The 18767-nt window shown below is 42.5% G+C and overlaps 1 protein-coding gene across 1 annotated transcript in view; it reads right to left on the bottom strand.

The window, feature by feature from the left end:
• LOC117055240 (guanine nucleotide-binding protein G(q) subunit alpha) overlaps positions 1-18767 on the bottom strand; it is a 97567-nt gene that overhangs the window by 43303 nt on the left and 35497 nt on the right. The window contains exon 2 of the mRNA XM_033164684.1: positions 9731-9915. Coding sequence (XP_033020575.1) covers positions 9731-9915 — 185 coding nt within the window. The remainder of the gene's footprint in view (positions 1-9730; positions 9916-18767) is intronic.

Raw genomic sequence — 18767 nt, 5'->3', positions numbered from 1 at the left:
AAATCAGGTGAGGGTAGCCGATAGGTCTCAAACCCTCAGAACCCAGCACAAATCCAAAGTAGAGTCCCTAAGATGGTTGGATGGTGTTGTTGTGTGTACCTCCTTCTGGCAACTCCTGCAGCCAAGTTGGTGCCAAGTATATTGCTCTGGTTTCCTTTGAACTACATCAACAAGGCAGAGGGGGGGGGGGGTCTTCTGAGCAGCCCAGGACCTCCATACACAATGCCCAGGCTTGAGCCCCTGAGAGGTCACTTTGGTGCCAGTCTCCGCAGCTACAGGTTGGAGCTGTGATTCTACAGCAATTTGACTTTGAACCCAGAGGCACACTCCATTGTCTTTCGAGACAGACGGATGCCAACAAAATGGTACTGCTTTAAATTGCTTTATTTTGGCTGGACATATGCAAGAGTTATCGCATGCAGATAAGAATAGTGGGTATAAAGTATTTCCAAGCCAGAATGTTTTACTGCCACCTGCCTCTCGTTTTATAGAGGTATAAATTACTGTATCAAGGAACAGGGCCTACTTTCCAAACTCTCAAGTTATTTCTTGCTTAACTTGGCCTGTTGCATGTGGATCTAAATTTATATCCCTCTGCCATATATTCATATTATATTTGACAGGAAAGGCCTGTGAGATCTCTTAACGCAGCTGTCCTGTCTGACCTAAAAGCTAGTACAAGCCTGTCAGAAAAGCTGGAGTTTTTGACAAACACACAAACTCTTATTGTGTCTAAAAGAGATGATTCTGTCTGTTTTCGCAGGGGCTACTGTTGTGAAGAAACTAAAAGTTATGCTTAGGTCATGCACTGTTCAAAGGCGTATTTGCTGAAAAGAGAATGTGAAATAGCATTATTTCCCTAAAGCTAATCTTCCAGCAGTGGGTGGCGCTGTGGTCTAAACCACTGAGCCTAGGGCTTGCCGATCACAAGGTCGGCAGTTCGAATCGCCGCGACGGGGTGAGCTCCCGTTGCTCGGTTCCAGCTCCTGCTAACCTAGCAGTTCGAAAGCACGTCAAAGTGCAAGTAGATAAATAGGTACCGCTCCGGCAGGAAGGTAAATGGCGGTTCCGTGTGCTGCTCTGGTTCGCCAGAAGCGGCTTAGTCATGCTGGCCACATGACCCGGAAGCTGTCTGCGGACAAACGCCGGCTCCCTCGGCCTATAGAGCGAGATGAGCGCCGCAACCCCAGAGTCGTCTGCGACTGGACCCAACAGTCAGGGGTACCTTTACCTTTACCTTTAATCTTCCAGAAAGAGTTGAGGACTCTTTCACTACATCTTCAAGTTAATATAGAAAAATGCAGGTCAGGAGAAAAGAACCGTTCAGTCTTTCTGCTCAAGAATGTTACTTCTTATTTGTGAATTACTGTTATTTTTGTAGGTTCATTTGTTTGTTTACAGCAAGATCTATTTTAACATGTAACCTGGAGAGGCAACATGTAGTCTTGTGCTATCTCAGATCACACAGATCTGTAAGAAATGGCCAATACCTACCTCATCTTCATTCTCTGGGGTGAAGGGTCCAAAGCTTATTGAACAGGTTTTGCAAACAGAAAGTTCCAGCTTCAGTCCCCAGCATCTCCAGGTAGGACTGGGAAAAGAACCTGGAGAGCCACTGCCAGTCAGTGCAGACAGTACTGAGGTAGATGGACGCACAGCACTGTGAGCTAAGCTATGGGTTTGCAAAACCACACAAATGTGTGGGCTCCCAGAGAGGAGCTCACAGCTACTTCACTCTTCCCTGGTCCTTATTACTGCTGCACTGTGCTGAGCCAAGGCAAGGTTTGAACTCAAGACTCCTGGTTACTGTCTCTCTTCACTTACTACTAACTGTAGCTTGGTTCAGTTCAGTTTACTGCAAATTAGGTTAGTATAGGGCAGCCTCCTGTGTATCTATAAACAACCCAACTGTATACATACTGTTGGAGACTGGGAGTCTGCTTTCATAAGGAAAGAACCCTGGGGCACCCTGAGGATCCTAGACGGTAAAAAATTGTCTTTCATATCCTATTCCACCGTTACAGTTGTACAGGTTTCAAAGACTGTCAGCATGCTACAACACTTGCATTTTCACGTCTATTTCTTATTTGGAAAAGATATCCTTTTACTTCCCTGGACAAACAAAAAAATTGTTGCACATCAATCGTTTGAGACAGAACAGATGAAGATGAGAAAGAGTGATCTACCTGATTTCCAAAGGCTTAGCAATGACTACTGATTGGAAATGAAGAAAGAAGGCACTCACAATGCAAAGAGTTTACCGCAGCATCTTGCTGAGTAATAATTACATCCTATTAGAATTTTTTTGTATGTACAATATCAAAGAAGCTTCACTAGATATGGACTGTTTTGAGCATAAGACTGTTTAAATTGAATTTTATGACTTAACTATATGCAGATTTCCCCCACCCCATTTGATATCCTCTTTACACTTGACCTACAAATGTCTAAATGAGAATCCTGGAGGGTTATTAGACTAGAATTAGCACAACCCACAACAATACTGCTAGGCAGCAGACTCAAGTAACTAGACACAATTCGAGGGAAATATGGGCTAGGCAACCATATATTTCCCTGACAATGTGGTCAAATTATGCTTAATCTTGTGACTAGTTGCTGATTCTCCCCTGCAAATGACACTTATGAGCCCCCACAGTTTATTTTTCCTCAGCTGGTCTCCAAAACCAAAAGTAAAGTGTGGGTGGGGTGGGGCGCTGAGAGGAGAGGAGAGCATGTGGCCATGGGAGAAAGATTACAGTAAGTACCCCTTTACCCAACATTCCCCTTGATGGCTCTCCGCATATAATTTGAGTTATCCAAGTGAGCATGGTATTGGGAACATGCACTTGCAGAAAAAAAATAATACCTCATTCTGTACTCACATGATTATCTGGATCTCCTAGTATTTTCTTAGCACGTGAACTCTCCTTACATTTAATTTTTACCCTCATACTTTACGGAATGTTTGACAAATCCCATTTATGTATTATACTGAATATGAATAAGAAGTACAACAGACAGTGGAAGCTGCCTTGCAATGAGTAAGACCCAATGGGCCATCTGTCTCAGTACTGTCTACACTGACCAGCAGTGGCTCCAGTTTTCAGACAAGGGTCTATTCCAGCCCTACCTGGAGATGCCAGAGATTGAACCTGGGAACTTCTGCATGCAAAGCACATGTTCTACCACTGAGCTACAAACTTTTCCCTAAACATGAAGCGGAAGAACATGTGAAGAGTTCTGCTGGATCGGAACAACTATCTAGTCCGGTAGCCTGTTACCACAGGGACCAACCAGATGCCTATGGGAAGTCCACAAACAGGACATGAGTGCAAAACAAATTCAGGAGTTAATAGAAAAATAGCTATGATGACTAGTTCCCATTGACAGACTTATCCTCCATGGGCTGACCTAATCGCATGTCATGACTTTATGGAGCAAAACACAACATAGGACTTCAAATTTCTGGGCTAAATGAGCAAACAGATGGTAAAATGGGGACCAGCCAGCAAACATGGAGTGGCCTTTCCCTAGTGCATGCACCCAGTTAAGCAACTGTAACAGTATGTACACAAATCAGAGGGACAAATTTCTCCACAGAACTTCAACAGGAGTGATAAGCAAGGTCTCTTTTCTTGTTGAAGGCAGTGCTGAAAGCCAACAACATTCCTTCAAAATAGCAGGTTGCATGACTGATTGAGGTATATTCTAAACACTGTTCCTTTACAGTTTGCGAAGAGGCAGGAACCCCCCCCCCCAAAAAAAAGCACACACACAGCCACACACACAACTTGATTAAAGTCACACATATCCTGTGAATACTGGGTTATTTAGTCTAAATAATATGAAACAAACTGGTTTCAGTAAAGGACCCTTATAAATACTGTTGTTTTATGGGCAAGCCACCACACACATTGCTGAATCACACAGTATCATCAATGTTCAAGTAAAGTAGGAAGCTCTACAGGAAGACTGCAAGAGGATGTGTCTCTAAATTTGGCTGAATACAAGGAGCAAACCAGGCTATGCATATCCTATATACAGTATTTATTTCTGGGAAGGAACAGGAGAAAACACAAATGTGGCAAAGCTGTTTGCTTTCTTTAAATGACTTATTTAAGAAGCCTCTGGAGGGAGGGAAACAATATTGCTTCAAGAGACAGTCAATGTTGCATTTGCTGATTATAATTTAAACCACACTGTGGACAGGACAGAAACAGTTATCACACAAGCGGAACTGTCAGCTCCTTAATTTCCAATGAGCTTCTCATTCAATAACCATTTCATTCACCAACTAACAAGAGGCTTTTGCTTGACAAAACTACTTCCAAAGCACATGTATGAGTGTACACATGAAACTATTTTGTCAAAATCAGCTATCAATAGACTTTTACTGGCAGTGATCCTACAATTAAAATTCCTTGGAGTTTCTTTTCACTGCATGAACAAACAGAACTGATATTTAATTTTATTTAATAGGATACTTAATTCACATCATTGTTAGAAGTGTCTTTAATCATACTGCCATCCTGATTTCCTTGAAGTTATTTTATTTAATATACAGTAGGTGTCTTAGTGCAACCAATATAATTTTAGAGGGCACAAAATTGTTTAATTAAAAAAGGAACATTTCATTGATTAGCTGAAACTTCTGAGAATCATTTCTTTAAAAGTGTGTTTTTGCTTCTCAGTGTCATTGACAATGGCTTGCAAACATGGGGAAGATGATGGCCAAAGAAGCAGTCCTCTATAAAACTAGTTTTGCTTCAATACCTTTTGAAATATTTTTTTCTGTTTGCACATATTTAAATAATTATATGCAAGGTAACTGACTAATGGTTTCTCTATCACAGAACATGTTCAAAGTTTGAATTACATACATGAAAATTGATTAGATTTATAGGGATATAGCTGCATATATTTTCTGAAAATAGAATCCATGTTTTCTTGATGATAAGAGGAGGCACCTGTGTGGCAAAGGGGAGAGCCCTGAATATTTTAGGCATCTAAACACCTACTGCTTCGACAAGTTACTAGTCTTCTGGTAGCTTGCACATACTTCCATTCCCTAAATGGTAGGTTATCGAGACATATTTCCTTATGATGTATGCACAAAAATTGTGTTTCTATTTGGTTTTCTTTGCCAAAGACCTATTATTAAAGTAACTGCACAAGGTGGTCTGGAAACCAGCTCTGCTTCTGCATAGCTATGAGCTGTCCAGGGTGCAGCCTGAGAAATTAGAAAATGAGCCCTGCAGGTGTGAAAAGCTGTTAAAAGGCTTATTTAGTATTCCACAGGCTCCTGTTCCAAGTGGACCTTGAAGGAGTCTTGTATAATTTCTGCTACCGTATTTCTCCAAGTGAACATGCCTAACTTAAACCAGAAACAGAGAGTGCAGCAAAATTAATGCACCACTTGAAAAGCAGCAGTGAAAATACCCAGTAAATAACCTTCAAGGAGCCTAGTCCAAATGTGAACTATACTTCTATTAAAATTGGAAGAGCTTGTGATATAATTTGTTCAAAAACAGTTGTCCCCTCTCCAGCTGGCACAAGGGATCCTAAACTCTTCCTGCCCAGAAAGGCAGTGCTGCCTATTAATTACTGGGGTCAGACGACAACTTCAATGGGACTCCCTCTAGGGACTTATCAGCTAATCAATGCTGAGAGCAAGATCCCCTAAAGGTGTACTTTCAGTTACTGCACTGAGTGGTCTATTTAGTTGGATACCATCCTGCTTCTTCCACCTGTCATAACATAAGGGACACATACACCCATTTCCTGTGAAGTGCAGTGATCATGCATCACCATGATCAGGAATCAGGATTCCTGATCACACATGGAAACCAAACTACTGCCTTTGCAGAATTCTGGCTCCATCCTTATCCATTTATGAACAAACATCTCACAAGACAATGAAGATGTCCATAAAATAAGCCATTTGCAGTCCCATGAGAACATGTACTATGGGGCAACACACTGGGGACTGTGGCTGTCTGTGAGAAGGCAGAAGTAGCTGTATGCTTCATTAAGACCCAGTTTTAAGCAATGCTACAGATCTTTCCCCTTTACTGTTTTCAATATCACATCAGACTCTGTTTAGCCTCTGGCAATGAGGATTACTAAGCAGATCAGAACAGTCCCATCTTTCTACTAAAAGGCATGTATCACTAAGCTCTCCCAGCATCACGCTAACACCAACAGCAGTGTTCAGTTAACTCAGGGGAGGCTAATCCATGGTGCTCCAGGTGTTGGACTCTACATTCTGTCAGTCCCAACCAACATGGACAATAGTCAGGGATGTAGTCCAGCAACATCTCAAGAGCCAAAGGTTAGACACCTCCTAGTTAACTAGTCACATTCTACCTCTTTCTTTATTGGGGATAATGGACCTGTGGTCCACTCCTGACCATTTCTGGTACTGGCTGCACAGCGGAAAGGAGCTGTAATAGAGTAACATCTGGAGGACCACAGGTTTCCTATTCCTTCCTCATACAAACACAAGCTTGGTTCACACTTCACTTTAAACAAGCATTGGATTAATTCAATGGGTGTATTCTAAGAATGACTAATGTTGGATACAACCCTAAGGTTGCAATCCTAAACCTACTTACTTGGGAGAAAGCCCCATGGAACACAGCAAGACTTACTGCAGAGGAAGCATACATAGGACTCTGCTGCAAATACGACTCATGAAAACTTTACTTTTAAAATAAAGTAGTAACAGCAACAACATACTTAGGGGTTCTAGCTGTAAACTGCAATTAATGTATTTATTATAGTAATTAAAGCTTACATTTAATTTAAGACTACACCGATACATTCCTGGTTTTATTGGAAATGTTCAATAATCCAAGCCACTTTTTCAAGCCTATCAGTACTAGGAAGCATCCTGGCAGAATCTTAAAAAAGGAGCTGTAGATTTTTTGAAACTGATGAGAAAAACAAGTGGCTTACTAAAAAATACCCTGCTGCTTTCAAAGCAAAAATGAAACTCTGCATGGATAGAATTTCCTGAAATGAGATTCAAAAGATTAGGTAGTGCCTTTCCTGTATTTTCCAGGTTATGAGTTTATTTTCAGGAGATTCAGAAACATGGCTGCAGAAAGGAAATGGTTTTAAGTTAACTTTGCCTCTGCTTATCCAATAGACTAAGATGTTCAGTCAACATTTTGTGTAAAATTTACATTTTTATATCACCTGGAACATATTTAGCAAAAGCACATTTCTTGGTGAATTCAGGTCCTGCTTTTGATTAATGTGATCACAGGAGACCCTAACAGCATTCTTCATGGTAGTAATTCTACGGACATAAAGTATCAGAATACAGAACTTAAGGTGGTATCGGAAGTCTAGTTCACACCCTCAGGTGACCTTAATAATAATAATAATAATAATAATAATAATAATAATAATAATTTATTTGTACCCCGCCCATCTGGCTGGGTCTCCCCAGCCACTCTGGGCGGCTTCCATCAAATATTAAAATACATTTAAAATATCACGGATTAAAAACTTCCCACACAGACCTCTAGAGCGGGGTCTATGAGCATGCTGGACAGACTGGTCATGCCTGCACCAAGGCAGCATTTGTGTGAACTGATGCCTCAATATCAGTACTGTACTGTACACATACTTCCCACAATTTCCATGGGAGTGGTGACACTTTTTAGAGAAGCTGGTTCATACAAGTTGGGCATCCACATGAGCATACATGGAAGTCTGAGACAGCCCCATATGCACCCAAGACAAATGATTTAAACTGAGTTCCACATGGCAAATGTGTTCACTGACTCATAGTTCCACTAAAGCCAACGATGGCAGAGCATCGTAATTCCAAGTTTCATAACCACACCTACACAGCTGTGTCCTCACTTTTGTCCAGAAGCATCACCTCACTAGTATATTTTCTTTAGTTTGATAGCAGGAGAATGTTATGATTTTTTCTGATTATTTTTTACTTGCTCAAATCACACAGCCATTAAAATAGTTCAACTGTCCCTTACCTACCCCAAGACTGATGTGTTGAATAACCAGATGTCCTCTAAAAAGGTAAAGGACCCCTGACAGTCAAGCCCAGTTGCCACAACTCTGGGGATGCAGCGCTCATCTCGCTTAACAGGCTGAGGGAGCCGGCGTTTGTCCACAGACAGTTTTTCCATGTCATGTGGCCAGCAGGACAAAGCCGCTTCTGGCGAAGCCAGAGCAGTGCACGGAAACACCGTTTACCTTCCTGCTGGAGCGGTACCTATTTATCTACTTGCACTTTTGGGTGTGCTTTTGAACTACTAGGTTGGCAGGAGCTGGGACCGAGCAACGGGAGCTCACCCCATCGCGGGGATTCGAACTGCCAACCTTCTGATCCACGTCCCCTACTAGATGTCCTCTAGTACAAAATAAACTGAAATATTTGAAAACACAAGTGCACAAAAAATATATATAGTGGGCTCATAACAGCATTGACTATAATCACAAAAATACTGATTTTTAAAGTTTTACACATTGTGAACCGTATAACAACAGACACCTGAATTTAAATGATAACCATTTAACTTCAACATATTGATAATTGGAGAAAAACCATATGTTCTTATTGGATTTTTCTCCCACACTTCATTTTGATGTAATAAAAAACTCTACAGATACCTGAACGTGTGCTAAGGGTTGTGATGCAGTTATATTAATGTCATTCACATTGATTCTTGCACAAAACTGGTTAGCAAATTCGGACCTTTTCACGTGGATGAGAGAAATTAATTTCCTATCTATTATATGCACACAAAGCTCCAATACCTTTTGACATTAGGATTCCACTACCTCTCTCAGAAAAAAACGCTGAGCAAGTTTTTTAAAGTATAAATATTGCGCTGTGAACCAAGGGGGAAGATTCATGTCTGCAAGTCTCCAGTGTGCACTGTAAACCATACAAACACACCCAAGCATACCCTAGCACAGCTGGAGCTGACAGGAGTTGCAGTCCAACAAAATCTGGGAGCCCAAGGTTAAAGAGGCTGCATAATTTCATGGTGCATAAATACAATCAAGTCAAAATTTTCCCTCCATGCATCTATTCCAATCAATTTCTATGTCCAGCTTTACGTCAACCCAAGTTAAGTTATCAATGAGCGCACTCTGCACAAAAGCAGGATCCATCCATGGTCCAGGAAAGGCAGAACAGGCAACTTCATGTTCTTACATCACAATATCAAGAATGGCTGCACTTTGAAGGGCCATTTCTGTGTTTGGCTATACCAATTCAGGCAGCAGTGAGCTCACAGCTCTGAAAATTCTTCCATGCAAGGATATTCCTTCCACATAGAACAACAAGCATATCAGTGAGAACTAGGCTAGAACCCTAGTCGCTAATTTGCTAGTTTTCTATTAGGAGAGAGGAATACTTGTCATAGTTCCTACTTGTAATGTGGTGGTGATTCAGCACAAGTAGGTTTATCACCTGTTACAGTCAAACTAGGCTAGAGAAACAGGTCTGGTAAACCACATCCACAGTAGTCATCATCTCTACCTATACTGGATATCAGCTGTAGATACCTTTCTACCACCTTCTGTGACAAAATGGAGAAATACCAGTGCCGAGTAGTTTTCTGTTGTATGGCACTCTTTTCCCTCTCCAGAAATGGCTAAAGCAGGTCCACAAAGTCAAAGCCACCTGATGTGATTCCAGAAGTAAAGCTGGAAAAAGTTCTCATGCATATTTAAACTGACAGCTTACCTTATTATGTTCATAGCTGTATGGGATTCTGAGTGTATCCATAGCTCTGATCATAGACTGCATTGCTGTGAATATATTCTGATACACAAGCTTTGTGAAGCCCCTTTTGTCCTCATCAGAGTATCCAGAACCATGGATGATTCTCATCTGTTTGATAAATGTGCTCTTGCCACTTTCTCCTGTACCTGAAAAGTAATCAAATACAGATGCATCATTAGACTACAATATCTGACGAAAATGCAGCAGTTGCACAACTTCATTTGTCCAGTTTAAGACAAAAATTATTCCCTATTACAACTGTTTTGGGTTCATGTATTAATTCAACTCTAACACCACTGTTGTTATTGTTATTCCTCAGTCACTGCTTGAAAACGCATGGACACAATAAACTTATGATTAAACACTTTTACACACAATGTAATTTTACAAATATATTTCCTTGCCACTGGGCAACATTACCATCCATCAATATTCAAGCAATTAGATACATCAGCTAGGTAGTATTTTGATACTTACTTATGAAACCCAGTTTCATATCCAAAATCATTTTAAAAATATTTTATTCATTATACTCTCCTAGCAATTTTCAAACTTCTCAAATGTGGTTTTGAAGTTTTGCTAAATTGAAATTCCTGAATTGTTTAGAAAATAAGGTCAGTTATGAAGCTTTGCATCTCCTCCACGACAAACACGCACATTGTATGTGGCACGGTATTCCCCTGAAAGCTGAGAAAAGATGCAAAGTTTCTATTTTATAAAATACTGGAAAACTTCAGGAATTAGGAAGGATGAGACACTTGAACTTCCTGATCCTGACATCACCCTGGGGTTTTCAAAGGTGAAACAAATTTTTAAAAAAATCATTATCAAACATTTGCTTAAAAAAGAAACAGCAGATCATCATAACCCCCCCCCCAAAAAAATCAGCAGCTAAAAAAACAAATTGAATATTTGGGTGAGTAAGTAAGTCTTAAGATTTATACCACTCAGCCCAGTGAACAGACTGAGACGGTTCTTTCCTCAGTAGCTGTCAGCCTATTTCTGATAGAAGTGGAAGCCAAAGAAGGGCCTCTGATGCAGAGCTCAGCACAGGGGTTGGCAAACTAAGGCCCGGGGGCCAGATGAGGCCCATCAGGCTTGTTAATCTGGCCCGCGAACCTTGCAGACCCTGCCGCCCGCTGTCAGTCCCTGTGCTAAACGAGGTGGTGGCAGCGGAGGGTCCTTTTGGGAGGGGGTGTGCTTTCAGGAGATGTTGGGTCCGGCCCCCCACAAGGTCTGAGGGACAGTGGACCGGCCCCGTCCTGAAAAGGTTTGATGACCCCTGAGTTTAGCATATGGGAAATTTCATGTGGAAGCTACTGGTTAAATCTTACCTCCTGCATAGTTTTTAACATCATGAGACTTAGCACTTCGTATAATAATAAGTGTTAACTGAACCCTGGGTTGCCAGATGCTGTTGGAATACAACTCCCATCATTTCCAGCCAGTTTCACCAATGGTCAGGGATGCTGGGAATTGTAGTCCAATAACCTCTGGGGATCCAAGGTGGAGGAACAGTGGACAATAATATATTTGAATTTCCATGTATGGAACAATAGCCAAAATGTGAGGTGGATGGGAGGAGAAAGCACGCACAAAAATGTGTACATACAAACTTGCAAGGCAGATTTAAAAGAATTGTATTTTTTAAAAAATTGGCAGGAACCCCTGAATGTGACCGAATTTGGAACTCTTCACATACTTCCTCTGACTCTCTAAAAGCTGTATGGTATGGACACCAGAAAATGGCAGCTTGGCTGCATGTGTCTCCGCAGTAATTGATGAGCTTCACTCCAAATAAGTGATGGCATCCTGTTCCCTCCTCTGAACTGTACTTATTTCTGGAATTAATATTTTATCATTCCCCCCCCCCCAATCTACTGGTACAAGTCCTGCCCCTTTTGAGATGACAGTTCCTGGAAGAAGGTGATGACAATCCTTTGTGCATCTTCCTCTCCAGGGGTAATATGAACTTCGAAATATTGACTCAACAGGAAGGTCCCTTTCTTTCCTTGGCCTAAATCTTCCTTTTGATATCAACCCACTTGCTGCTCAAAGGAATCACTCTGGCTACTTCCTGTTAAGGTTGTATAAGCAGAGCATCTTATATAAAGAGAATTTTCTTCTCCTTAATTAATAGCATAATCGTCTGAATATCCATTAGGGTCACTTCTGGGTGTCTCCCTCCCCAATACCAGTAGGGGAAGAGGAAAGACCAGTAACCTGCATCTTTGTGACTTCTTTCTGGGTGCTCTTTTATGTTTACTAGCTTCTATACTTCTGTTTTACCAAGGGAATCCCCAAGCATATAGAAAGCATGTTCTTATTTTGGGGTGCACCCATTTCATTTCCAAACCCCAAGTTTGTAATTAGAAGGAATGATCAGTGACTTAAAAACAAAGCTCACGAGCTTCTTAGACATATCCAGCAACCTCCCCCTAACACTCTGTTACGCATAGCTCTGAAATTCTTCTGCATTTCTAAAATGATTGGCAGTACAGAAGAGCTGGGAAGAGGGGCAGTCTTTCAGAGGAGAAGTGCCGTCTTATGGTGTGAAGGCTCCCTGTCAAGCAAGCCACCCGCCGCCCCTTCCCTGCTCCGTGAAGCATCTCCTCCGCCTCCCCCCACCTCCGCCCCGTTCAGCAAGAAGCGACATGAGGGATGCAAGCCTGCTTTTGCGAACGGGGTTGGCGGGGAGCGTGCTGGCGGGGGGGGGGGTGGAGATCAGCACCACTACCGGGCTCTCCCTGCCTCCCCCACCCCCTTTGCCAGACTGGTCCCTCCACCACCGCTGCCTCCTCCGCTCCCCCTCCAGCAAAATTTTTTTGCCTGGTTTTCCTCCTTTAAAAATGAGGTCCGCCCTATGCAGCAAAAAATACAGTAGATGCCCCTTGTTGCAAACTTTGCCCCGGGATGTGAGCGGAAGTCACACTCCGGCGGCGCAGCAGCAGAGGGAGGCGCCATTAGCGAAAGCCTGCCTCATGTTACGAGCGGTTTCTGGTTACGAACGGACCTCCGGAACGGATTAAGTACGTAACACGAGGTACCACTGTAGTAAGTTATATGGCTCTCTGTTATATGTCCTTTCACTCGCCAAGACATTACAGCCAAATCTGTTACCTGTTAAGACATCTATTAGCGAGCCACCTGAGGAATAAATATCAATTTTTGTAAAATGTAGACGATATGACTCTAAGGTATACACTAAATTCCTATTTATAAGGTCCCCAGAATTTGTGCAATAAAAACAGAAAAGGAGATCTGTACTTCACTTTGGGGAGGGGGAAGAGAAGAGGCAGCACTCATTCCTAAATAGCTTTCGGTACAATATATTTTTATAGTGAGATCAGTCTCTTCTGAAAGTGTCTCTGTTTATGAGCAATGTGGGGCATGTAAGAGCTATAACCTCAAAAGAAACAGACTGCCTAAGAGTTCACTTGGCTATTTTTCAAATACTTAATAAAACATAGAAGCAGGTGCAGCAAAAATAATAAGAATAGGTTTAAAAGGGGGGAGCATGAATCACAACCTGTGGTCAATTGCAGCACCAATTCTAAACTAACTTCAAGAAGTCAATCAATGAGCAGTTTTCTACGATATGTTTAGAATTCTGCATACAGACAAAGAGTATAAAATACATATACAGATATATGTGGAAATCCTTATAAAATACACACAAATGGTTTTTTTTGTCCTTCCTTGCTCATGTCTACTTGAAGTGTAAATATGCAAAGTTTAAATACAAGTCTGTCTAATATTTGATGTATTATATATGTATCTTGCACTCTGGCATTTACCTAAATACACAAAGATTTTCTAAGAAATGGCTCTGAGGTTTGAAATGGCTTGAAATCCACATTTGTGAACACATCTGCTCGTGCTAGGCTTAGTCAGTATGCCAATATGACATGTATGTATCATTCTTTTAAAAAATATTAGGGTGCATACAGACAAACATATCATTACACTTCTACACCTGATGTGTGATACAATCCTATTTGACATTTGCAGGATGATACAAATGACTAGAGCTGGGTGATATCTGGTTCTCAACATCACGATATATCACCAGCTAAACATCACAATATATTGATATATCACGATATGTATCTGCAACGGTGGGAGACTGTGCTGGGCCCCAACAGCAACAGAGGGTCCCGTCGTATCTCCCCGAGGCGATGGAGGATACGCTGCACTTCCCCGCAGCAACAGAGGGTCCTGCTGCGCCTCCCCAGGGCAGCAGAGGGTGTGCAGCACTTCCCCCAGAAACAGACGCCCTTGCTGTGCCTCCCCACAGTACATCCCCGCAGTGGTGGAGAGTGTGCTTCCCCACAGCAGCAGAGGGCCTTGACAAGGCTCCCTGTGGCAGTGGAGGGCCTTAAAATGTAAGGAAGTAGTAAATTTAATAAAAGTATTAAATAAACTTTCATATAATATATTGAGTTTGGCCAAACTGCGGGAGGCAGTGAAGGATAGGCGTGCCTGGCGTGCTCTGGTCCATGGGGTCACGAAGAGTCGGACACGACTGAACGACTGAACAACAACAATAATATATTGAATATATTTTCAACTAATTTAAGAGTAGTCCAAGTGATTTACTAGTCAATTTGCATCTGCTTCCCCACTCAGAGGTCTAAGTGGAATCTGTGCATGCAGAAGCCCCACTGAGTTCAACTAAACTTACTTCTACTTTCCTGGGAGCAAGCCTCATTGAATTCAGTAGGATTTGCTTGCGAGTAGATACACATTTACTTGCACTGCTTACTGAAAAACACCCTCCCCATCATTCTCACATAGTACCCAACCTCCCATTAGGCAGCCAGCTAAATCTTCTCCCCTCCATTCCCGCCCCCCACAGAAGCCTCCCCCAAAGCCCTCATCCCACCAATCTCTCCTTTTTTATCAGAGGGAGGGCAAGCTAGCAAAAAGATAAAGGTAAAGTTAAAGGGACCCCTGACCATTAGGTCCAGTCGTGGACGACTCTGGGGTTGCGGCACTCATCTCGCTCTATAGGCCGAGGGAGCCGGCGTTTGTCTGCAGACAGCTTCCGGGTCATGACTAAGCCACTTCTGGCGAACCAGAGCAGCGCACGGAAACACCGTTTACCTTCCCGCCAGAGAGGTACCTATTTATCTACTTGCACTTTCACGTGCTTTCGAACTGATAGGTTGGCAGGAGCTGGGACTGAGCAACGGGAGCTCACCCCGTCGCAGGGATTTGAACCGCCGACCTTCCGATCGGCAAGCCCTAGGCTCTGTGGTTTAACCCACAGCGCCACCCGCGTCCCACTAGCAAAAAGTCTCCTTTAATTTTTTTTTTAAAATAAAAGCCCTTCCTTTTTAATATGGAGGAAAGCTATTTAGGGGGAACCAACAACATAAACACCACCAGAAAACAAAAACAAAAACTCTTTCCCCTCTTTTTTTGACAGTGGGGGTGTGAGGTAAGAAAGAAGAAACTTCCAGGTTTTTTTATTATTATTAAATTCTTTGCTGCTGGATCTCTGATTGTCTATTGTTAGCAAGCTCTGCATAATTAGCTGACCTCTAAGTGGAAAGACAGGGGTGAAGCTGAAAGAGTTTGCTGGTTTGTGTGAGGGCTTATCTACTTTTCTTATTGGTCAGGAGGGAGGAGGGAGAGACAGTGCCTGCAAATTATCTGCAATATCTGTAAAGTATCCGATCAGCTGAGCTGCCCCCAGGAAGCTGTGAAGTCTCCACCTTTTGTTCACTGGCATATTGCCTTGTTGAGGCACTTCTCACGATGTCATTTCAATAGCAGTATTCTACGATATGGCAATTTATCACACAGCCCCACAGATGACCAAACAACTGTAGTAAAAGTAAGTCCTGGATAATAAGTTTTCACACATCCCTCCCTTCATTATGCATTTCTTTCCTCCCTTTCTTTCAAATATGGTCATGTGCCAACCTAAAAAACAACTGAATAAAAATGTCAAAATCAACACAAAACTCCGGGTGGCAGTCTCATTTCTGATCTATTATTCTTTACTCCTAATTTCAGGATGGAGTTTTATTCTTGCGGATGGTATTAAAGTTTCACTATTTTTGAGGCGCTGCCATTTTAACAATAGATTCTTGTGATTTCATGGAAACAGCAGTTGCACACAGGCAACCCTACTGTTCCAGATACTCATTAAAATACATATAAACCAGTGGCATATTAATAGTCACAAAGAGGCACATGGAATACAGCATATGCATTGGAATGTCCATATTGTTTTGATCTCAGACATTTCAAGGCTTCTTGGATAATCCCTGGTCCAAAGACAATGGCGGAGGAAGGGGGCGGGAGGAGTGGTCCACCCCAGGTGCCACCTTCCCTCTCCATTGGTGGCAGAGGGTGTGCCTATGGCCGCTGCCACCCCCTGAACCCACTCAGGCTCAGGCAGTGGAGCTGAAAGTAGCTGCTTCTCTTCCTGTATTCACTTCCCTCCCTCTCTCTGCCCCCTCCCACCTTTCCACATCTCCCCGCTTAACTTCTTGCCTTGCTTTAAATCCTTTCTCACCCTGGAAATACACCACTGGGGAAAGGTTTTCCCCTTTCAGCTCCTTTCTCAAAGAATTATAGTATTGAAGAGGGGGGAGGGACCCTGATGAGGATAATCTAGTCCAATCCCCTACAATGCAGGAATATGCAGCTGTCCCATCCTTTTCACATTTGCTCTCGGTCCTACTTTGCACCCCCCCCCCATGTAAATTTACACCACTCACACACACACACACAGTTGCCTCCGATGCTAGTCCTACTCAGAGTAGACTCACTGAAATGAATTAAAAATCCAAGCATTAATTTCAAAGGGTCTGTACTAAGTAGAAACAAAATATAAAATCAAAAAATCCTTCCAGTAGCACCTTATAGACCAACTAAGTTTGTTCTTGGTATGAGCTTTCGTGTGCATGCACACTTCTTCAGATATCTCATACCAAGAACAAACTTAGTTGGTCTCTAAGGTGCTACTGGAAGGAATTTTTGATTTTTGATTTTGTTTTGACTATGGCAGACCAACACGGCTACCTACCTGTAACTGCACTAAGTAGGATTTAGTTGGGTGTAGCCTGTTATTATAACCAAAGTATCTTAGCCAAAAAGTTATGCACAAACCAGTTTATGTGAGTACATTATTCTGGGGGGGGGGGGGTGTCATTTATTTATAACTGCCTAATCATATGGAAGTAAACTGCATTATGTTGTAAAGACCTTTCATAAAATCTTAGAATTGTAGAGTTGGAAGGGACTCCAAGGGTGTTCTAGTCCAACCCCTGCAATGCAAGAATCTCAGCGAAAGCGTCCATGACAGATGGCCATCTAACCTCTGCTTACAAACCTCCAAGGAAGGAGAATGCAAAACCTCCCAAGGGAGTCTGTTCCACTGTCAAACAGTTCTTACCGTCAGAAAGTTTTTCTGAATGTTTAGTTGGAATCCCCCTTTTTTTGTAACTTGAAGCCATTGATTTGTGTCCTACCCTCCAGAGCAGGAGAAAATAAACTTGTTCCATCTTCCATTCGAAAGCCCTTCGGATATTTGAAGATGTCTCTCATAGCTCCTCTCAGTCTCCTCTTTTCCAGGCTAAACATGCCCAGCTCCTTCAACCGTTCCTCATAAGGCTTGCTTTCCAGATCCTTCATTATCTTGGTTGCCCTCCTCTGCACACGTTCCAGCTTGTCGACATCCTTCTTAAATTGTGGCGCCCAGAACGGGACACAATATCCCAGGTGTGGTCTGACCAAGGCAGAATAGAGTGGTACTTGATCTAGAAACTAGACTTCTGTTGACGCCGCCTAGAACAGCATTAGCATTTTTTGGCTGCAGCATCACATTGTTGACTCACGTTGTGGTCTACTAAGCCTCCTAGATCCTTTGAATCATGTATTGCTGGTAAGCCAAGTGCCTCCCATCTTATATTGGTGCAGCTGGTTCTTCCTGCCTAAGTGTAGAACCTTTCAGGCTGAAAGGGACTGGGGGGACTTAGAAGAACAGAAAGGAAAATCTCTTCTAATGCAATTTGGGGATTTTTAAAACATGGAATTTTGTGAAGCACTTTCCTAGATTTGGGAAGGTTTAAAATGGCAGCCCTCGTGTGACCACACCACCAATAGGCGCCAACTCCCTATAGCTGAGGACACCTCAGCCCCCCCCATTGGGTTGGGGCTAAGCCCCCCCCCCCACCTTGATGGGCCAGGCCTTGCCAGCCTTCCCACACCTGCGATGAGTCCCATTGGGCTTTCCCACGCCTGCAGCAGGCCACAAGAATAGGGCTTTGTTGTAATAATAATAATAATAATAATAATAATAATAATAATAATAATAATTTATTTATACCCCACCCTTCCCAGCCAAAAACCGGGCTCAGGGCGGCTAACACTAATTAAAATCACAGCAAAAACATAAAAACCATCAATTTAAAATACAGATTAAAATACAAATTCAAAATTAAAACTGCAGTCTCATTTTCAAATAGCCCACTGCGATTGACACCACCTAAATCCACTGTTCTTGAGCAGTATCATGGCTGTCCACAGAAACAGCATGCAAGTATGAGAGATTGTATTCTCCCTTATTGCTCCTGCTTTTCACTATTTTGGGGTGCTTTTGCCTGGCAGGAATAGGTGCTTGAGCTCTGTGTTTGAAGCAAGAGGAACAAATAACATGATGGGGCATTAAGTAAAGCGAAGAAGAGGTCGAGTCTGATGTGACAGGAACTGAGTTCCTTTCCACCCCTTGGGAAGGGGGGGGGAGGGAAGGACAGTCGGAGCGGAGGGGAGGACTGTGGCAAGTTGACCGTGGCAAGACTCCTGGATGAGAAACAGTGAGAGGGACTGCAAACTCAGTGACAGCCCCAGGTGGCAAAAGCCCCAGCTACGTCTCTGTCCAAAGATCACCAGAAATTAGTTTCTAGCAGGCTGCGGCTCAGATACTTAAAGATGAATGATAGATAAATGAGTTGTTGATTAACTTATTCACTCATTCAAGTTC

Source organism: Lacerta agilis, chromosome 11, assembly GCF_009819535.1.
Source record: "Lacerta agilis isolate rLacAgi1 chromosome 11, rLacAgi1.pri, whole genome shotgun sequence".
NCBI classification, from domain to species: Eukaryota; Metazoa; Chordata; class Lepidosauria; order Squamata; family Lacertidae; genus Lacerta; species Lacerta agilis.
The sequence above is the reverse complement of the archived record's forward strand: the minus strand, read 5'-3'. Positions and strand labels throughout refer to the sequence as shown.